The 23190-nt window shown below is 38.2% G+C and overlaps 1 protein-coding gene across 5 annotated transcripts in view; it reads left to right on the forward strand.

The window, feature by feature from the left end:
- TTC38 (tetratricopeptide repeat domain 38) overlaps positions 1-23190 on the forward strand; it is a 29419-nt gene that overhangs the window by 5790 nt on the left and 439 nt on the right. For 2 of the 5 annotated variants that reach the window (XM_026090921.1, XM_026090920.1), the window contains exons 6-14: positions 2415-2490; positions 4731-4850; positions 7903-7962; positions 9123-9161; positions 10011-10092; positions 11037-11202; positions 14903-15062; positions 15351-15424; positions 16294-18332. In XM_026090921.1, the coding sequence (XP_025946706.1) occupies positions 2415-2490; positions 4731-4850; positions 7903-7962; positions 9123-9161; positions 10011-10092; positions 11037-11202; positions 14903-15062; positions 15351-15424; positions 16294-16387 (871 nt within the window). In that variant the 3' untranslated portion in view covers positions 16388-18332. Of the gene's footprint in view, positions 1-2414; positions 2491-4730; positions 4851-7902; positions 7963-9122; positions 9162-10010; positions 10093-11036; positions 11203-14902; positions 15063-15350; positions 15425-16293; positions 18333-22701; positions 23185-23190 lie in introns of those variants that run through there. The other 3 variants (XR_003257715.1, XR_003257714.1, XM_026090922.1) reach the window with 3 other exon arrangements.

Raw genomic sequence — 23190 nt, forward strand, 5'->3', positions numbered from 1 at the left:
AATAGCGGTGTCTGTTGAGTAGAGACCTGTAGACAAACTTAGAGGCAAGTGAATCCAACCTGACCTCAGTCAGAACATTTTTCCTGTATCCCTGCTAACACTGTTGGGGCGGTTTTTAAGTGAGCTGTAGCTCAAATAGTAACTTTTTATTATCAAATATGGCACATGTGTTGTAACATATAGGATAAAATCCTGGCCTCTCTGAGGACAGTGCCAAAACTCCTTTGGGCTTTTAAGACCAATTTTTCTCCTGGGGCCCATACTGTGGGTGATAGAGCACTTCAGAGGAAGGAAGAAAGGAGCTGCAATTTAGAATATCAAAGTATAATTCTGAAATAAAATTTTGGGATATTTCATAATGGTTGGTGCAGCAAAGACTGACAGGGGGGTAGACTTTTTTTTAATGTCTTTAGTTCAGTCCTAAAAGTTTTTGTTTTCCAAAACTCTTCAGGATAATATGAATCCATTGACACACAGATCGTTTATAAAAACTGACTTGGCATATACATTTCTTTAAATTATTTTTAAGACCTGTTAAATTATTCAAAAGCCTCTAACTTATGTAAAAATCTATGTTAAATTATAAGCCAATACATGGATTTAACATTTAGAGATAGATAGATGTATCGGCCATCCACAGGCAACCATAACTTTCTGAATATTCTATGAATGTTACTGTAGACCAATGCATTCCAACACAATCTTTTCTTCTTGTCTCTTCCACAAGCTGTGCAAAGAAGAGTAGACTGAATGTTAGCGTAATAATGTAGCTAACCTGTGCACCCCACAATCTCATGGGATAGCAGGCAGTGTCAGAGGTCTTTTTCTAGCTGTTATCTCAACTTGAAAACATCTGAAACTCTTCATTCTTCTAACTACAGTATTCTGTTATCATTTGCTGGAAAAAGAAAACTCTTCAGCAGTTTTGGCTGCATTTCTGTAAAATTTTTCAGATGCACATGTTACAAAACTGCAGGTTGTTGTCCACTTAATTGTAAAGAAAAAAGAAACATCTATGTGCCAAGCTTTTCTTGAAGTGTCAAAACCCAGCAGGTACCCCTTGTCCTCAAACCAACAGGCACGTACTTACATATGAATTGAAACTTACTTTGGCAAAAAAACCCCAACCTTTATTCATCTCAATCCTTGAAATTAATCATGCACAGTGTACTCCACACAGATTATTATTTCCATTACCTCAGGAGTTTAAAACCAAAACCACAACAGATACTTTGAGAACAAGGAACCTATCCCATGGTATTTTGCAATCTACGAATCAGCAAATACAATAGGAGTTAAATATTTCTTAAAATGATCACATCAGGTATGTGTATAAGGGTATACAACATCCCTAATTTTCCTTTACTTTGAGCCTTTATTGCTTAGTGAGGGTGCTTTGTGAATTGACAATGACAATAACCAGTTTTAAAGAGCCACTTCATGTAAAAATATTCGCCTGTAGTTTTGTGAGCACTCTGGAAAGTGCAGAAGGCTACAGTCATATATATGTGTTGCCTTTGAGACATTCAGCTAACTTTGGAAGCAGCACTGTTTTGCTTTTAACCATCAGTTCTGCATTTTGCTACTGTTAAGAGATCAACAGACTGTTCTGTGCAGCCCTGTTAATTCCAGCCTGTCCAAAGATGTGGACATCAGTTTGCAAGACACTGGTGATGTGCATTCTGTCACTGCTTCCCGGGCTGGTGTCCCTGGGCCTCTCATTTCCTATGAGAACTAGTGAGTTATTCTGTTTTCTGCAAGCTTGCACCCTCCAAATCTAACAGTAGCATTGCAGTTTGCCACCATTAGCAGCAGCCTGACAGCTGTTTTTTATCAGCTGCAGCCTGGTGGGTCATGGAAGCCAGAAACTAAACTTTTAGAAACTAGGAAGTGTTTTAACACCCTCTCCCCACCCTAGCTACCATAAGGCTTAATTCACTCATGGGCACTTTTTTTTTTCCCTCTGTTGGTAAAATTCATTTTGCTACAAAATGTTTTAATTTGGAAAATGATAAAATGGTGATTTAGACTACGTTCGGAAAATAGAGATTGAGTTTTGATATTACCTACATAATCCACAATTTAGCATTGACAAAGTTATGTTTCTTAAAATGCTGTGTTCCCAGTTCCACACGATGCTCTACCAGCACAGTAAATATATTTATTACATGTTCTTACTATTATGCATATTGGGAATGAGGAAGAGTTGGTCTTTTGTTAGATACACTCATTAAAAAAAAGTACGTGGGTTCTGACCTCTTTCCACTGTTCAGTGTTGTAGCTTGCATGGTAAGAATTTCTTTGAATTAAATACTACTTTTAAAGTTTTTTTTGTTTTTTGTTTTTCTCTTTCAATACTGGCTTAAATCTGGTTCTAAAAGTGCTGCTTTTGTTTTCCCCCTCCTTTTGTTTAGCTATGTGAAGGGCTACTACTCTTTTGGACTGATGGAGACAAACTTTTTTGATCGTGCTGAAGAGCTTGCCTGTGAGGTAAACTGGTTGCTATTGGTGCTAAAAGGTTTTAGAGTTGTTAAATTATGGTCTGCATGGAAATCTTCATTTGAGAAATATGGTTAAGGGACATTCAAAATGAACTAAACAAAAGTAAGGAACATATTCATAGATGTAGTTGTCATTTCATTATTTGGGTTATCTTGAAGGTCTTTGAAGGTCTTTTAGAGTAGACGGAAAATCTGTCCCTTCCACAACTTTTGCTGGTTTTCTTATTTCAGAAAGAGAGTAATGAAGGAAAGAGTATTGAAGACAGGAAATCATATCAGTTTGCTAGAGTAACATGCAATTTTGCATATTAGAGACTTACACCATGTTATTAATTCTTGGTAAATAACTTGTCAAGTGGGTCAGAAATCTATGTATCTCCTAATTTCAGAGAGGGATATGAAGGTGTCTGCATCCCTTTGTAACAAAGAACTTTCGTAATTCCAAAATATTAATCATTGCACGAATGGAAACAGTTTAACTCCTCAATAAGACATTTTAGAAAGCTAGGACTAGCAGCAACTTCAAGAGGTCACCAAGGCTATTCACCTGCTCTGAAGAAGGATCATGTAAACCTGGATGAGCTTGTTCGTTTCTCTTCCATGTGGTGTCCAAGGTGGACTAACTTGTCCAGTTGAATCTTCATCAGTGCTGGAACAGAACAATTATCTTTCATCTATTACATATGACACTGCTGTTAACAGGAGTAGAATTTGCCTTTTTTTATGACTAGAACAATTTGCTGACCCTTATTTCATATGTGATGAGCTTTGCCCTCTTCCTGCAATACAGCTAGCTGTTCTGTATTTTTATATTTATTCATCTGACTTTTCCTTCTTACATGTAGCACATTCCTTCCCCCCCCCCCAAGTTGATTTTGGATCATTCTTCGAAAGTGTCAATATCATATTGAATTCTGTTCCTGTCCTCCAGATTGCTTGAAGCCTGTCTCTGGGTGGTGGTTTCCACAAATATCATAGACTGACTCTCTCCATCATCCCAATTGTTAGGAGAAATAGTGAAGAGAGAAAGCTTAACATGGAAATGCATACATAGTTTCATAATGGACTATTGATAACTATTCTTTAGAGAGATTTCTCAATCTGTGCCATACCATGCAATCTCATCTTGACTGTATTTCTTTCACTTGCTTGTGAGAATGCCATGTCAGATAGTGTCCAAAAACATGTCTAAAACAGCATATATCCCATTTACTGTTTCTACTATGTGCAGTAGGCTATTTACCCCTGTCAATGAATGTTAGGTTGGTTTGAGGCAATCTGCTCTTGACAATCTATCCTGATTGTTTTTTGTTTTTTTTTCCTCCCCCTTTTCTAAATGCTTGCTCCTAGATTATTGAACAATTAACTCCAGAATGTTTCTGGGGGTCAAGATTAGTCTGCCTGTTCTCTTTTCATGAAGATAGTAATTACTTTTTTTTTTCCCCCTCCAGTCCTCAGAATTATCCCTGTCCTCCAAGAGTCTCAGCTATAATCTGTAATGTGTGTTTTTGCCAAGCTTCTGTTATACATCAAATTGCTGAAAGTGACAGCAAAGGCTAATCATTTAACTTTAATGACTAACATTGTAAAAAGCCTAAAACTTTCTGGAGCAGGAAAGAGGAAGTTGCTCAATATTCAAAACTGACCATGTTCTTACAGGAAAAGCTGCAGGGCACAACGCTACTTTTGTTTGTTTTTTAAACCAAGTTACTAACTTGCCCTATGTTGAGAAGGAGGATGACAGAATATGTCTCTGCCTATGCATGCAATTCTTTCATGATTGATATTGGTTTCATGTCTGTGAAGTAAAATGACATTTGATAATCATCATTAAAGCCTGCATTTTAAAACTGTCTTGCAGCTGTCCGTCTCCACAGAGAATGCAGTAGAAGCCAGGAAGTGAAGTCAGCCAATAAACATTTTCTCCCTTTTCTGTTCAAATCAGTCTTCCAGGCCGTGGTTAGATGGAACAGTACAGTGATATACTTAACACAGCAAATGAGAAATAGTCTCTAGTTTCTATATCAGCAATAATCACACACACAGAATCACACACACAGGATGGTTGAGGTTGGAAGGGACCTCTGGAGATCATCTAGTCCAACTCCCCTGCTCAAGCAGGGTCACCTAGAGCATGTTGCACAGGATCGCGTCCAGGCGGGTATAATAAACATGATTATTTACCGGTTTGTAAGCTTTGTCATGTTTTCTCTTTTTTTCCTCTCATAGGCCTTGGCTGTGAATAAGACAGATGCATGGTCTGTTCATACTATAGCTCACGTAAATGAAATGAAAGCAGAGGTGGAGAAAGGATTAGCATTTATGAAAGAAACAGAAACCAACTGGAAGGTACATGTTCTTATAATTTCTTTATAATTTTATAGGTCTTCTCTCCTCTAGCCAAATTCTGTGGGTTTTTTTTTCCTTCCTTCCCACGCACAGAGATGTTACAAGCAATGCAAATTTTACAAATTAGAGGAAACCATGACTTCAGGTGCTGTTATCATCCATGCCATTTTTGAAGCAAGAGGTGGAAAAAATGGCATTTTAGGAGGCTGACGTATATTGGATCACTTCAAGCCATCTGTACTAGGAGTGCTGAGGTTATACAAATGCCAAACAAGTCAGTAGGCCAGAGCCACCCAAAGTCTGTCCTTTCACACTGCCTTACTTTAGCTAGGAATGTTTTAACAAACACTGCTTTTGAGCAAGTGTGTAGTTTGTACACACACCATAGTTTCTTTTTTCTAAGCAAGTGGGGCTGGCTAGATACATTACATCTCATAAAGACAGTATCATTGTTGACAAGTGAAACATCAGGCAGGAAACTTGTAATTTATTGATAGCTACATGGTTATTACACTTCATCTACAGTGGCTGGTGAAAGTAAAGTGACCTGTGCAGTACAATATATTTTTACAAGCTTTCTGCTTAAACCAAGATGAGCGCTGTGAGTCAGATGAAGAACYTGGCCAAACATCTTCATAATAACCTAAGATGAGCTGTGAAATAACACAAAGCAAACATTTTGGAAGGCTCATTAAACAATCATGTTTCCTTCTGGATATGGAAGGATTTTTAAAGATCAACTGTAAAGGAAAGAGAAATTATGCTTGTGACTTTTTTTTTTTGTCTACTTAAGTTATTTTATATATCCAATGTATTTGAGTATCTCTCAGCAGAGTATTGCTGGAAATGAAGCTTAGTTTTTATTTGTGTTGGACAGTGTATGTTTACTAATGATTAAGTGCATGTTATGTTCAGAGCAGAAGTCAGTGAGGTTTGGAGTTGTTGTTAGAACCCGCGAGAGTTCTTTGAGAGTCACTTGAGCTTGCCGGCTGCACAATGAGGCTGGATAATGAGGCTAGAATAACGACTTTTTGTGTGTTTGCTTTTTAAGTTAGACTATTGAGGTATCAGACTTGGAAGTGTAGGCACTTAAGTTTCAGATCCCTCACTTGAGTTTCAGATCTGTCACGTCTCAGAATACATTTCGTTCTTTGGCACACCAGTTTTACTAAAATAGTGATACCAAGGACTGACAGTTTGGGTGATGCCTTCAAAATCACACCAATCATTTACAAAATGAGTCCCTGACTTCTGCATCCCTTTTGAACTCTGTTCCTTAAAATAGTTGCATGCCCCTGCAATTTATACCCTTTATCCAAATAAAGCAAAGTGCAAGATCAGTAAGCAGAACTGTGTGACACGCCTTCATGTCTGACCCAGTATAGTTAAGATTTGTAGCAGCTGACATTGTTGTAATGATAATGTATACAATCGTTCCTTCTGTGCAGTATTTTTCATCTTGGCCGTTATGAACACAGAACGTTCAAATGTCAGCACATGAAAAAAATCATGGAGCTCCAAGGGCATTAATGAAGTTGCTTGAATTTGGCCTGGTGATTTGGAATTTTTATTTATTTGTTCTTAATGACTTGGATCGTCTATCTGTACTGCCACAGCATTCAGGCTCCTTCTGTTGCTTTTAATCTGTTTTTCTCCTTTCCGGTAAGAATGACATAGATTTTGTACAGGTTTTCTTTCCAAGGTGGCTTTATTTTTTTGTTCCCACTGCAAAAAAGCAGATGCTATTCATTTCATATGTATGTTTCAGCACAAAATCAAAAGGGGCAAAATATCTTGCCAAAGGGGCCTCCATACAAATGCTATTTATTATAAATGTTTTTTTTCTTTTTTTTTCCAGCACTATTGCGATGAGTTCTCATAGCCTGCTCTTCTGTTGTCCTTGCTCTGACTACTTTTTACATAAATAAATAAGGCAACCTGCTTTATTTTATTTATTTTAGCAGTCCACTGGCCCACTTTCCCATAGCAATTTAATCTCATTCAGGACTCAAAATCAGCAGCTAAAAAAATGGCCTCATTTTATTCACGAGGAGGGAACCCAATATTCTTGTTTGTATGACATTTGGAATAGTGTTTGGTGGTAAACTTGATATCATCAGGTTTACACCAAGCATTTAACTACCTCAGTTGCTCAGGTTTGTTTTGTGACTTAAACGGTCTGGTAATCCTTATTTGTTTAATATTATCTGAGCACTGTAAAATTCTGAGAATCACTGGGAACCTTTGTGCTTATCAAAAGTGGGTGTTAACAGTAGTCACCACTAAAACGAACATGCTTTTTCCACTTGTGAGAAGATTAATTTTTAACTACAGTGCTAGGAAAGAATGGGAGAAGAAGGAAGAACCTTTCTCATATTTTAATTTTTACCAGTGGGTTATGGAAATACACTCCTGTTTGTCTTTTCTTCATGCACTCACAAAAGTGAATGGCAATGACATTTTCTTGAGTGTAGGCTAGGGAGGGGTATTCAGACTGCTGGAGAGAACAGTGCAAAGCTAGTATAGTCCAGGGGATGTTCATGTTATCTGATGAACTGCCTATGTGTTTGGTGTCTAGTGTAGCTTCTGGAATAAGCAGAGAGGCCTTTGAGAAGTGATTCCTCTCTACCTAATATGGGTATCTGGATAGGTGGGATGAATGGCCCTCATAAAATGAGTATCTTTCTCCTCTAACTCTCTGGGCAATTTTAGATATACATCTACATTTTAGATGAGACAAACATTACTCTCATTACAGATCCATCCCNCCATGAAGAAGAAGTGCCACAAAAGGATGAAATCTTCTGATGAGTCTGAGTGCAATTCCTCTCTGGAAAATGATGTGGGAAAAGCATTGTTTTTGAGGTATCTCTTTGAATAGCCACAAAAAGCAAATGTATCAAGTGAGAAGGTATCCTGGCCAGCTGGTGTAAAATTCTTGTCCCTTCTATCTCGTGAAGTACTCGCTTTTACTGAAGAAGAAAACAAAAATCTGACTGGACAGATTTAAAGGGAAAATTATTTTGCAAATAATTTTCTTTCTTTTTTCCAGAACAGTGATATGCTTGCTTGCCATAATTACTGGCACTGGGCTTTATATTTTATTGAAAAGGTATGAGATGTTTTCATATAGATGTTTTATGGTGTCCAGATAGATAATTCATTTAGCACTATTTAAAAGGCAGTTATGGGGGGCAGGGGGCTTCTGGCTATTTGAAGGGATGTTTTTATAAAATAACACAATGCCATTTTTGTAAGATAGTCTGTTATTATTTTGAGAGTTTTAGTTACATTGGAGAAAGTTCCAGGATTTTTGTTAGTTTTGAAAAATTACTGTGAGATTATTACACATTTGAAGATCAGATATTCTCACTAATTACACTTGGCACAATTACTTGATAGAAAGATGAACTTGGTTCTCCCATATTTAGACAAAAACATGGCAAAATTCTCTTCAAATTCAATATTAATTTGCTGGTCCAAAGACTGTAAGAAAGAGGCAGTAGGACCGATCTATTAAATCTAGTAGCTAGTGTTATTAATTCTTCTTGTTCTTAGAGATTTCAAATTTATTGAAGCACTTTATAAAAATGGTTACAATATACCCAACCTGTCAGATTGCAATGCAGAAATTCTCTGGATTTAATAATGCTTAGCACTTGTGGGGTTCAGTACGCTAGAGAGACAAATACAACATTGTCAAGAAGACAGTGTAATTTGCTTAGAAAACATGGTGTAGCTTGCCTGTGTTCTGTAACGGTAGCATAGAAGGAACGTAATTCCCAGGATTAGTCTAATAGTTTGTTTATTTTGCCACCTTATGTCTATACAACTTTTTTTGCAGCCTGCTTAAAATGATTTTTCTTCCTGCGTCTTTGCACACACTGTAGGATGCACTAGTTTTTGCAAAGATTACTGAAAGGAACATTAGAACCAGAGGTAATATCTTGTCTTTCTCCATCATGTGTAACTTACAGCGATATTGTTATCCATCATTAAATGAAACGTAAACTTACTGATTATTTTGCCAGGTAAATCCTGGTTTGTCTTAGTTCTTCCTTTTAATACCTCTAGGTTTCTCTGACTCAGGTTATTTGATCAAGGCAGCTGTGAAATACTACTATAATATCTATTGACTGTGTGTGTGTGTGTGTGTGTGTGTGTGTGTGTGTGTGTGTGTATCTATATCTATATATATCTCTTTGACTCTGCCCATCACTTTTGGTTACTGTAGCTGAATATTAACCACACAGGCCTTTTTTGCTTTTACAGGGTGAATATGAGGCTGCTTTGACAATTTATGACAATCATGTGAGTAGAGGGCTTTTTTCTTTACTGAGAACACACTAAAGAGCGTGATATGTGCTTTCTTCCCTCTGGATGAGAGTGAAGCCTGTCACAGTGGGCCATGGATATTTTATTTATATCTGTTGTTACAACATTTATGGGGAAATTTTCTCAACTGGTAAAATGCCCAAAAGACACAGCATTGTATAGTTTATACATGATTCTTGTGCTTTTAGGAGTTACAGAGGTAGCACTAGTAGTTTTCTAGTCTGTCCATGTCTCTTATTCATGCTGTATTGGTCCTGGAAAAAAACTTAAAAAAAAGTTGTAAAATATATTTCCTATAAAGTCAAATTACCTTTACAAAGAACTGCTTTAGCATGTTAACTACTAGGTCAACATAAGCATGTCTTTTCATTCTTTGTTAATTTATTACAGTTCTTTACTGTCCAGATTTCAAAACAATCTTCTTAAGTAATAGCAAATCGGATGGCATAACATATCTCTGTAAAGATTGTAAAAATAGTGTAAGTATTGAGAGACCTGCTGTGTAGGCTCCATCTATTAACCCTGACAAAGTGAGGTAATATTTATGGCTCTGTCCTGGAAAGAACATAATATGCTGGTGACCTCTGATACTTACTGGATTTAACTTCAGGATGGGCAAAAAACCACAAATGAAACAAAACATATATGTTTGTCTTTGCAAATTGCAGTATTCAGGAAAGATGCAATTAGGGCTATTGCAAAGCAGATTTTTCTTGGTGAATAAGAAGATGAAATTAATTCTGTACTGTGAAAATAAGTTTGATTATCTGATTAAGTTCCCGCTAGCACATTGGCAGGGTAGCTTACGAATACCTGTAATTGCAGATTGCTCCCCGGTGTCTGTCAAGTGGAAGCATGCTGGATGTTGTAGATAACTGTTCCATGCTGTACCGACTTCATTTGGAAGGTAGAATACCAGTCATTCCCCTTTAAATTGTAAGGGAAACAACTTTTTTTTTTTTTTCTGGCACATTGGAGAAGGATATAAAGATACTTACAGAACAAGCTTGGTCAGCGTTACAAAGGAAATCTTAAAACTCTCCTCTTGAGAAAAGCCTCAATTTGGAGTTTATTATAAAGTGCATAACCTTTATTCCTCCCAAGAGTGTTTTTTTGTTTTGTTTTGTTTTTTCCTCCCCTGCCAGTACAGTATTTCATCAGTATTTCATTCAGCACAAGCTGCCCCAGGTCACACGCTTCTCTGGCAAATTTCACTTCTGTTGTTGCTGGAGATCTGAGGCTGACGAATCGAATGCATAAGCCCCTAAAAAGCCATAGAGCTTCCCTTGTAGCAAATTTCAAATCAGCAGTAATAGTTAAATTCATATTTTGATACTGATTGAAATAACTAGTACATATATATTACACCAGTGAGTTACAAGAGTACACAAAGAGCCAGAGGCTTCCTCCTTCACTTTTAGAATTTATATATTAGAGTTCTGGGGGGTGGGGAAGGGGGAAATTAAGTTATTTTTACAATATCTGCTAAAATACTAGTGATGAATTGAGTTCATGTATGAAATCCATCTTGCCAGTCTGTATAATTTGATTGCTACAGGTGGTTCATTATAAACACCATTTCCAAGAAGAGATGAGCAATCTCACAGTAAAGGCAGGACCTCATGTAATGCAATCTAGAGTATTGGTGAAAAATTACTGACAGTCAACAAGCTATTTGCCCAAATACGGCAGTCTGTAGCTGAGCATTAGTCTATTAATTTTGCCGTATCAGGGACTGGTTTCTTAAGTTTATTAGCAATGCTATTTATGCTGGGTGAAAGTGAAAATATATTGCAAAGTGATATTTTTGCATCTGGCATTTTTACTGAAAAAGAATTTTTTTACTCATAGATGTAAAGCTTGGAAACAGGTGGGACAATGTTCTCAAGCTTACAAAGAAGCACACCAAAGATCACATTCTCCTGTTTAATGATGTACACATCTTGATGTCCTCACTTGGAGCCAAAGACCACAAAACTACTGATGAGCTTTTAACAACTCTTCAGGAACTTGCCAAGTAAGCAAGTGAATTAAAATACTGTATTGAATAAATAATTTGTCCTCACAACTTCAGAGTGATAACATATGACAATGTCTAGAGGGGGGCTCTAATCTTGTTGCATGGAAATCTCCTACATTTGAAGTCGTGGACACTACCTGAACATTTGTTGTGTATTTCCTTTCGGTGGGTTCATACTAAGCTATGTTACATACAAAGGATGAAAATATTTCACCTGTATAGTAATAAGGACACTCCGCAGCTTGTCAGCGTTTGTGGTGGTTCTTTCTGCTCTGATTTAAAAGGTTATTCTTTAGTCAGAGTGCATTAATTAGTAATGATATTCTAATAACTACTATTAAATGTGTTGAAAACACTAGAATGTTTTGCATTCAAACTCAAGTATTTACAAAATTTGAATATTTAAGTATTTCAACTAAACAAAATGTTTTTGTCATGGTTCCTATATTTGAAGTAAATGTAAATTGCCTTTTTTTTTTTTTTAATTTGGGTTTAACATAAATGACATAAATGCAATTAATAGATCCTAAAAGCAAGTTACAGGTTTGAATGGTATGCATGAAACATCATTTTAAGCACCAAAGTTAGAGGTATTTACAAAGCTGTGAGCAGTAGACCACCTGGCTAGATTCTTTAGCAAACTTAGAACAAAAGATTAATACATAACCAATAAATATATAACTGCTTTATAAGTAGAATATAAGTAGAATCTCTCCCCTAAGTGTGACTGATAGTTTTGGTTGTATAGATGTTAAACAACTCCAATCGAAAGTGAAAAGGAAGCTGCTAAGGTTTGGAGAGATTGAGTCTGAGGATACAAAACTGAGAAATAGGTTTGGTAGTGAAGGAAACTCATAACTTACTGTCAAATAACACCTTTATTTGTCCTGCTTCTGTCTCTGGAATCACACCACCACCTTTCCTCCCCAGCTTTCTGGCTGAAAATTTTGTGAATTTTGGCTTGCCATGTTCTAAGCCCATGACTGCTGGTACTGCTTTTCAGCTTGCCAATTAATAATTTCAGTCAGTTCTAGCTTCTTTCCTCCCCCCTCTGCTCTCTTTTTGCTCTGTTTCCACATCTATCACTTAAGAAGAATGAAGGAGAAGCTGAGGTTGACTGGTATTATGGTCAGTAATAAATAGTGACAATCAAAAATAAACGGAATTTTTAAGAATACTTATCAAAATAAACAACTGTCAAATCAAACCTGAGTATATCTGATTTGACTAAAGGAGGAGATGGTAAATGTCTCTTATATACTCACTGCACATGTCCACCACCACCTCAGGGACTATTTAACGAGCATAAAGTATTTATCCTCTGCCCAGAGCTTCCTTTTGTATATCTGTTCAGCCTTTTCTAAGTAACACAGCTGTACATTTTTAGCAATAGTTTGAAGCATGATAAAGCTTTTTTTTTTCCTTGAGAAAACAGACTATGATAAGAATAGGCACTTTGAAAAACTAAATAATCGAGTTAGTAATCTGTTTGTAAAAGTAAAGTAAAAAGTAAAGCTAGTATACAGTAAAAGATTAATTATATATATCATGGATATGTAATAACTAAGCAATTTCTAAGATGTGTTTTGTATTTCTTAAAAGGCAGTGGTAAAACTCTTACTTAAGCAAACACCAGTCATCCTTGGATTTTTATTATTATTTTTTCCCTAGCCTTTGCAATCTGAGGTTGAAATTAAAAAAAAAAAATCTATGACGCTCTCTGGTGGTTGATATTGTATGTTTATTTTCATGAATAGAAACGCTATTCTGGTTTTAATTCAGGGGTTTATGTTGTTCTTCATGAATCAATATTTCAGATAATTGCAAGAGAAACTAAAATCAGTCTTCCATGTATATGCATTTTCTGAGAGCTGAAACATATGCTTAAATGAATAATTTCTTCATTGTTAAGTATCTGTAATGAGGTATTTAAAATGCACATCAATTGTGCACCTATAACTTTCCAGAATGCTATATTTTGTAAGGAACGATAAATACATAGGCAACACTGCATGCTGAAAAATCTGCTTACCTCGTGGGAGAAAAGGGAAATATGTAGAAGTGACTGTAGAAAGAGTGCACAGAGAGTTTAGGCCAAAGCTCAGTGCTTTGAAAGGCTGATCTTTAAAAATAATTCGATATATATATTTTTTTATTGCTGTCATTTCTCTCAGAAAGATGTTAATGGAAAGCATGCACATGCACATTTTTTTGGAGTTAACTGTAGCTATGGGGCATTTGGTGAGGTGTTGTGTAGCCTTCTGTTTGCTTTTACCTTATGTACTTCTTAAGTAAGCAGATTTTCGTCTGGGCCCTCAGCTGTTGTTACAGGCACTCTGAACAGAAGCCAAAGACTAGGGTTAGTACTCTGGTCCCTTAACGTTAAAGGTTAGCTGGAAAAATTACCCCCAAAAAATCTGTTCTAAGCAACTGATTTGATTTACAGCATTGTAAATTTAAATTTAAATTTACAGTGCACACTGTATTCTCAGAGATAGCTATATAGCTTGGGATGGAAAGCCCTCTTCCCCTTCCAGCGCTGCCAGCCAGCCTGTTGGCACTTAAATGACGTGGCTTTCTCCGAGGCCTTGTCACTGTCAGCTCCTGCCGCAGCAGTGGAAAGACACACTTCCATGTTGCCCGTGCAGGTATTGTTTGTAGACTAAAGAGCTGTAATTCTAGTTACTTGGGTTTTTTTGTTGCTTTGTTTTTTAATATTGGAAACAATGATTGCTTGTATTTATCCTTTCATCTACAGGCTTATTGTCCTGCTGTGTTTCTCCCACTCATTAATGGGTTAGGATACAAACACTACAAAAGGAAAGAAAAACAAAACAAAACAAAAACAAAACAAAACAAAAAAAACCCTTACCTTAAGAACTAGATGAAATTCCTTGGCTGTTTGTGGACCTGAGAGCAGTCTGCCTAAGAGTAATCATGGCTGGAAAAAGAATAGACTTTGAGAGCTGTGATTCATTGTACAGTTTATATTTGAAATAGAGTGCAACACTGACATGTGTGAACAGAGATGTTTTGTGAGGTTACTGTTTGGAGCTTTCTGCAAGAAATTGCTAGCTACTTTTAACACAGATGCAGAGAACTAGCAATAAGATGCTCTGGTGAGAAGATTAGGATAGCAACTTGTGCAGAATTTCTGGCTAGAGAAAAGAGCCTTGGAAGACAGAGGTAGTAACTCCCCTGTGTTTTTATTCTCAGCTGTATTTAAGGAAACAGGTTTCTGTTTCTTCTCTTCCCTGTTCTTGCCTGTTCCTTCTAAGAGTGTGTGTTGAGGGGAGAAGTTGCTACCAGAAAGACTTGGACAGTGAAGAACCGGCTCAAACTGTTGTCTCTACTTTGTCATCCAAACCCTTCAGTAAGGGTCATTACTGAGCTACTTGTCAGACAAAAGTTCTTCTAGTTGTTGTAGCCAAAACTGTATACTGCGAAGGCAGGAGGCACTGCACCTGTGCCTTTAGCAAGTGTGTTGAGAACAGGGAAGACTTCCCGATTGTTGGGTAACAAAAAGGTGAAAGTAACATAACCACAGAAAAAACATTATCTAAATAAAGTACTTGAAACATCAGGCTTTGTAGGGTAAAAAATAGTTCTATCTGCAGGCAGGGACAGACTGGCACTGAAAGTGCGCATATTTATCTTTTTTTTTTAATAGGAGTTTAACCACTGTCTTGTTCTACAGAACACACTGTGAAGAACATGAACTTTCCCTGGCTCCAAGTTTGGGGTTGCCACTATGCCAGGCTTTCATAGAGTTTGAAAATGGAAATTGTGACAAAGCTGTAGACCTGCTGTACCCAATCCGTTACCAGCTAATCCAAATAGGAGGCAGTAATGCTCAGGTAAAGGAGATCAATAAAAGGCTTTTTAACATGACTTAATCCTCTTCCAGTAGCCTGTTAGGCACTTATATTATTAATAACACTTCTTTCTTAGAAAGTGAAAAACTGAATTGGGCTTGTGATTGAATTCTGTTTGCAAACACTTACTAGCAGTGTTAACTATTTAATTTTGCTTGTGGATGAGTTTCTTTCCTCAGGAGTTTTAACAATTTACTAAACAAGACGTTGTAATCAGCAGTATTGTAGAAGTTACTTATTAACTTGTTTTTTTCCATACTTTTTTTCCAGAGAGATATTTTCAGCCAGTTATTGATCCATGCTGCTTTAAATTGTAAATCACAAGCCAAACGAAACCTTGCAAAGTGAGTATTCTTCCTGTTAAATATTTGTGGAAGTGGTACTGTTCTTAAAAGCAAGAAGTGGTTAGTATACTCAGACACTAAATTAAAGCTGAAATTATATGCAATCATTCAATTTAAATATATAAACTTTTTTTTTAACTAGGATAAAAAGTACAATAGCTCCCAGTTATCTCACAATCTGGATGAATGATCTATATTTGTTTCAGGGCAGTTGATTTTTAAATGGTTCTTGCTTCTGTTGTGTCTCTTTCCTGTTGATCAGTGTACTTAATGGATTGCTAAACTTCTATGAACTGCTGAAAATCAAGTCCCTCCTAATGATAACCTATCTACTGTATTGGGAAATGTGTTACAGAGTGAGATATGTGCGCTTGCTCTAGTACAAATCATAAGAGTTGCTCAGTGACCCATATTGAGTTCTGTTAAAATTTATCCACTGGATCTCCCTGTGCGCTTTAAAGAGTGGATTCTTAGGACAATATGAGGCCTTGCCTGTTCTCCTTGCTAAAGTCTCTCTGGTGTGTAAAGATTAGATAAAAGAATCAAAATGAGTGTTCTGTGCACTCTGAGCCCCAAGTGCTTGTTTTTAGTCTCAGTGCTGAAAAGAAAGCTGTCCTGCCTTTACTTACTGCCAAGGCCAAATGGTAGAGCTTCTCCCTCCTGGTTTTCCTTTCTGTTGCTGCACTGCTCCCTTCCCTAAGCATGACACATCCTGTCTCTTATAAAGAAATTCTGCACCTCAAGAGTAGGTCCCAGGCACTCTTTCCTTCCTCTTACAATGATACAGCTGGGGATCTTATGGGAAAACCGATGTTGTACTTATGACCTTCCTCCCTTTTTTTCCTCCTACCTCTTCTCTATTTTCTCAGATGCCTCCTGAGAGAACGTGATACGATGAGACCAAATTCACCAATGACGGAGCGACTTATTAGGAAGGCAGCAGCTGTTCATTCAATGGCCTAGATCTTTCCCGTGTGCTTCGGGTGAAGTGGCAATGAGCTTACCAATCAACATTTGGGTGGGGGAACATGCTACACTATAAACCATACTGGAACTTCACAGTAGGTAAGAGCACCCTAGGAACTGGAGGCCTAACAATGATTTAAAAAAATTTTTTTTTTTTTAAGGTACAGAGCTGTTGGGTTTCAGCAGGTTGTAACTTAGCTTATTCCACGAGGGAATAAGCTCGCCTGCTGATAATGCACAGCTTTCTGAAGCATCCTGGGACACTGCTTTTCTGGTACTTTTTCTTGAAAACTCCCTGATTATGAAGATGTGCGTAGGAAATATGGTGATGGTGGATTGCCAGAAACAGTACTTATAACAGTGCCTGGATTTCAGTCAGTTGTTGGCCCAGTTTGCTACTTTGTTAATTAATATATTAAATAATCAGTAAATTGTTCAGGTAATTCAAATAGGCTTTTTAAGCATAGCTAATAGAAGGTAAGGAGCCAAAGCCAATACAAGCATAAACTGAATTCCATACAAAGCTTCCAGTCTGCCTGGCCATGGGTCACAGATCCTAGCATTACAGATCTGTCTGCATTCAGGATCTCTTTCCAGGTGCATATTTTCTAAGCTCCCTCTTATAAAATGTTAGGCTTTTTCCACTTAAACAAAGGGCCTCAGAGCTTTCTGAAACTACTATGTGAATGAAACCAGACATGAAGAGCAATGGCTGGCTGCTGCTTGGGAATATTGTAATGGGGCTACTCCTTTGGCACTTGTAGATCTTTCAGAAAAAAAGAAAAAGGCTGGATTTTTCTCCTTAAGCAGTGGTATTTCTGAATGCTAGTTTGGACTGGTGTTTTTGTGCTTATCTCAGCTTTTGGAAAGTTGGGCCTTTCTATGATCCCGGTAGCACCAAGTCACTATGTGTTAGCAAAGTATACTTTAAAACCAATGTCACAGCATGCATTTTATAGAACATTGAGACATCTCAGTATGGATGAAGACTGGAAGGGAGCTCCCACGAAGAGAGAGCTAACAAGAACTGACACAAAGCTTTCTCATTTAAGTGGGGTGACTTCAAGCTCTGGTGCTGCAAATGGGGAAGGATATGAGCCATGTACCTTTATGGAGTTCTGATGCCTCTGGATTTCTGCAGTACAGCAAAGGTATCAGATTATCTTGCAATTGCAATCCAAAAGCCCTAATGAAGGGAAAGAAGATAGCATTTCAAACCAAAACTAAACTCATCTTGTTTCTGAATGGAAGCAGGACTGTCTTCAGGTGCCTGAGCTCTGGCTTCTGTATCACATCTGCAAGCTCTCTTGCACACATATGCCTCCCCTTCCTTCCTGTCCAACTCAGGCTCTTTCCCGGGTCCCACAGCAGCACCCTCTCACATATGGCTTCTTCTGACTTTACCACTTACATCACTCACACTGCACTGCACTGCACCTGGAGTTCCTGCATAGAGGCTAAAGACCTGAAAGTGTCTTGCTGCCACCTTTCTGCCCCAGCCCTCTTTTGAGAAAAGAATAGTCAGCTTATTTTTAAGCTAATGACGGCTTGTGAAACCAGATAAGGGTACTTCAGTCCTTGCCTGTAGCCTTTTGAATCCTGCAGGCAGTCATAGTTCCCTGTTCTTCAGGTACATCACTGCTTTGTGTATCTATCTGGCCATGGCCATGCTTTGGCTCACTGTAGTAGTCTTTTTACTGTTGATTTTTAATCAGTGCATTTATAATAATGATTTTGGACAAATAACTTTTTACTCAAAGATTGTAACAAATCTCCTAGGAAACAAAAGCCAGAGAACACTGCTGGCTATTTACGAAGTGTGTAGGTGCCTAAGTGATCCATTGCTAAACAAATGTAACAATGACATTTATAATACTTTTGATACAATGTGATTTAAAACTTTGCCTGCTTTACATCAATAAATTCAGATATGCTTAATTCAGCACAAGTAAATGACTTCTTTGCTTGTACTGAGGAAGTTTTTAAATTTGTTGTTAAACTATAGGTTTACAAACTTGACAGTCTTTTCTTCCATGATGTGACTTGAAGCTTTTGCATTCAATTAGTATGATACATTTTGCTGTAGACGAGTACTTCTGGTTTCCTGCCTTACTTTCCCATTCTTATTTTTATTTAAAATATTCCAGCTATTCCTTCTGTTCAGTCTGTTTTGCTTTACCCCACTATGCTGAATGGTGAAGTGTGGAAACTGCCATGAAAACAAAGCTGTTGCCCATTGCTGGTTCAAGGCTTTGCCTGGGCATACTCTACTCCCGCCCCCAAAGCCCTCTCCAGTACTACAGCTCACTGGTTTTGTTGGCAATGAAAATGTATCACAACATCAGTGGTATCATGACCAACTACTGTGGATGGTACATTAGTTTTGAGTCATGTGTTCTTTTGTTTGCAAATCAAGACCAGATCTATTAACCTAGGGTGAAATATAATTTTTTTAAACAGGCTTTCCACCCATGTTTTCCTGATACAGGCATACAAATAGATCCTTTCAAAATAGAGAATAAAGGCCTTATTCAGCTGCAGGAAGCTCTTCAAGTGATGGTTTCTTTAAGCCTTACGTATATTTTATCTTCCTTGCATACAATATTCTTTCAAAAGGTCTTGATGAGTAGTTATGTATGTGCCTGCATACAGCCACTGTGTATTCTCTAAGGACATGCTAATACTCAGCAATGGCGGTCAGGCCTGTTCTGTGGCTTCAGGGTTTTTTTTCGGGAAACTGCACTGCATTTGTCTCACAGACTCATGTGTGTCTGTCAGTGCCTTATCTTTGAGAAGTCAGACCCAAACAGCAGCTGTGCCAGAGGGCTGCAAGTTCACAGCTTACGCTTGTGCAGAGCTGTTGCTAAGGTAGCTTTTTTTTTTTTCTTTTTTCCCCAGAGGCCTGAATGTGCCAAGAAGCAAATCAAAGCCCTAGAACCTTGCTGGGGCAGGCTAGGAAACCATCTGCGCACCTTTCTGTTTCGCAGATACCTCGAAACACACTCCAACATCTTTAATACTGAGGTTTTGTGTGGGGTGGAGGAGGAAGGACAACAAACAGCTGCTGATCAGCCAACTGCTGGTCAGCTCTGGCTTGCACTTAGTTGTAAGCAGACTAAATGGTTGGCACCCCAGCTCACAGGAGAGCTGTGGCTCTGAGAGCCTGCACAGGGCAGGCAGGGCCAATTTGAAGAGGAATGATGTGATGTCTGTCAAAACCCTCCTCTTGGCCTCATTTCCTCCTATTTGCAGTTCCAGTTAAGGGATAGAAGATTTGGTGAGGTACAAGTATGCTCTGCTCCTGGACCTAATTCCTGCTTGCAGGGGCTGGCTCTAACCAGGTTCTGAGTAACCAGGGCTGATAGTTGTACCACAGGACGTGACAGGGGTTGTAACCCTCAGCCTGAGCTCAGCTGTCCACAGTCCAAGGACTAGTTTGGTGCAGCACAGCTGTGTGAGCTTGACTTAGTTTTCCTAAGAAATTTGTTAAGGTGTGGGAAAGTACATAGTTAAAGTCATGCAATACAAGAAGAGTAAAACAGTGCATTTGTTGAAACAATAAATACTTGGCAACTCGAGGATTCAAGAGGAAGAATACTGACATGAGAAGTGTAACACTTTGAAGCAGGGAAAGAAAAAGCAGCAGAAGCTGACAACTCAGCAAGGTCAAGGATCAGCTTGTCTCAAAGAACAAAGGCAACTGACAGTTCCCTGTCTGATGACTGCCTGGAGAGCAGAGACTCATTGATAGTGGAGAGTGTACTACTGAGTAGGCATGACTAACATGCTAGTGGGCTGGATCTACTGTGTGCATTAGCCAGTGAATAACTGCTGTATATTTGCAGCTTGTGTGTATCCTGCTTGCAGTCTCTTTGCACAAAACAAGGTGCCAAAACAAAAGTGACCGAGTGAGGAGGGGTTGCAGGATGTTCTTTTATGTCTATGTCAAACCACCACAGTCTAAAAGGAACATCATGTAAGAGATTTACCTCTAAAATCTGGCTAAAAGTGGGAATGGAGTTCAAAAGATACTAGGTCAGCCTGCTAGACAATACATACATAAACTTCATATCATTGGGAAATTAGCTCCAGAAAAGTAGGTAACTCACCTTTTTTAAAGTTTTTCAGGTTAAGCAATACTTCCCTGTGTTGACACTTGATAGTACCACTACTGTGGGCACACAGAACTTTTGCATAAAGTCTCAGACCGAATGAACTGCAATGTATCTTTGCCCTAGAGCAATAAATAATTCAGTCAACTTATTGAAAGCTGTACATACATTTTCAGAGAGCTTAGGGATCTTCCCAAGGAAGCTTACATTTTTTGTAGCAAAGAACATCTAACATGCTGTTAACTGCTGTTTGCCAAGAGTACAATTTTGAATCTGTATCTTTTCTCCACAGAACACTCACTTAAAAAGCAGACCTCTAATTATGACAATAAAACAGTCTCCCGAATGAGCATGGCAAGTAAGTTTATAGGAGATGCTAGAAAGTCATATCAAGAAATTCAAAATCAACACCAATATTTTCAAACTCAGCAATGACTTCCTCATTCCAGCAGGTATTTAGCACAGTGCTGCTGGTCAGCTCCATGGCATTTATCTTACCTATGTGAGGTGCACCTTAAAACACTCAGTTTAGAAAAATTCCTAGAGAAAAGTCAACTGGAAGTGGGCAGAGAGGATTGTATATGATTCTGCATGAAGGCAGTATTATATGGTTGGCTTTAGATTTCAGGCATCCATGCTAATACACTTTTTCCAGGTGGGCACATTCTTTTTCAACAATGTTGCTATTCAGCAGGGCCTTTTTTAAAATTGTGTTACACCAAAATCTTTTGGAAAATAATTGCCATAAGTAAGCCATTTGAAATCCAAGTTCTATTGGAAGTCAATCAGCAAGATGCTTTGAAAACACAGCCTCCTAACCACAGCTCATTCTCCTTCATAAATAAGTGTTTGGAGCCACTGTGGATTAAGGCAGTCAGTCACTCTAAGTCACGCTAATTAAAAGACACCTGAGACAAAAGTCTTCAAACACCATGGAGGGACATGCTAATTGAAGGCCACATGGCACTGTGGCCATTTTGAACACTTTATCCATTCCTATATAAATACATTCAATCCAGCTGGGGCAATGGAGTTGAAATTTAAAGGACAAACATGCCAGTAACTTGAAATCTAATTGAACTATACTAGACAGCACATTATTGTAAAACTGCCATGTTTCCTTAAGTTTGTCTCTGTTCAATTCAGCTTAGGTACAAACACAAGCTCATTTTTCATAAGGGCATATAAACAAAAAAAAAAGGAAATAATTGCTAGTTATTTACTAAATTATTAAGTGTGGTAGGTTGGAAACATGGAATTCAGTGGTGACATGCAACAAACTCTTGCTAAGAATTAATGGTTTGGTTTTTTAATATTTACAAATTGGTGCTGCTCATAAGACACATTCTGTGAAGTTATTCTGTAAGCTCTTCCTGTGTCTTAAAGCACGAGAAATAATTATTCACTCAGTTTAAAGACAGGAACAAAAAGAAGGCATCCAGAAGTCACAAGTTTTCAACTGAAAGAGTCAAGAGCAGTAGTATTTATGCTCATGAACAGCCTGCAAAAGGGTGAAGCTATTGGATTGAACACAGAAGCATGTGCCTTCAAGCAAATGCATTTTTAGCCTTTCCAGAACAAGCTTGTTCGGCAGCTGTTGAACTCCTCAAAAGTCATTAATCAGATTCTAATATGTGGTTAGTGAATGTGGCAGATAGATACACCAGGACATTCAACAAGCTGCTTTTAGCAAATCCAGAAATCCACAAATTGAAGTGCTATTATCACATGTAGGCTACTTCAGGCAAAAATACAGACCACAAACAACAGTCTTCTTAATAAACAGAGCTAGGATTTCCAGAAATAAGCAAATGTGGCTTCTATTCAGAGTCACAGGAGGAAAAAAATCACTTCCAAAATTCTGTCAAATTCCATCCTTTACTCTCAAAACAACACTTTGATTTCTTCTCACCTTGAAGTGTGCTTGCTGCAGCAAGCACTGCAGTCCAGTCTAGGGGCCACATAGATGCGTCTGAAGGCGTTATTCCTTTCATCTCTCCCATTGCGCCTTTTACCAATCTCACAGGGCAAAGGATAACTGTGTGCCTCTGGCATGCACTGCATTTCTCTTGTAAGGCAGTCTTCTTAGCTTGGGTTAGGAAGAGGCTGAGGTGGCAGCAGATGGGAGAGCCAATTCTTCTTTATGCTGCATCCTCCTACCTTCAGAGTAATTTTTTACATGTTTTCTTCCCTCTTCAGGTCCGTTACCCACAAAGAAGTTTTTTTCTTCCTCCTTCCCCCAGAGCAGTTCTCATCTACAGTCCAACCCCTCCACAGATTACATAGCCCACAGCCTGTGCACCACAGAGTTACAGCCCCCACACGGCAGCATTTCCTGCTAGAGCTGCAGAAGTGCAGTCCTACTCAAAGACGTGAAGTATAGCTCCGGAGTTCCAGTTTCTTCCTTTGTCTTTTCTCTAGATTTTGTGATATGGGCTGGTTTTAAATTGCCAGCATCCCACTGGCTTTTGGTGAAATGCAGACCCAGTCTGTTCAGGGAATTTAAGTGTGTAGTAAAGGAAGGAAGTGAATCTACAGCACATTAACTTCTCCATCTACTTGCATGTCTGTAGCTTGCAGTGCATAAAAAGAAAGTGCAGCACTATGTCTTGTAGGCGCTTAGTTCAGATTCTTTAGAAGTTACTCATCTAATTCCACCAGTGCTTCACCCTAATCTTTTCCTTTTTC

This window comes from Apteryx rowi, unplaced genomic scaffold (assembly GCF_003343035.1).
Source record: "Apteryx rowi isolate R43461 unplaced genomic scaffold, aptRow1 scaffold_882, whole genome shotgun sequence".
Lineage (NCBI taxonomy): Eukaryota > Metazoa > Chordata > Aves > Apterygiformes > Apterygidae > Apteryx > Apteryx rowi.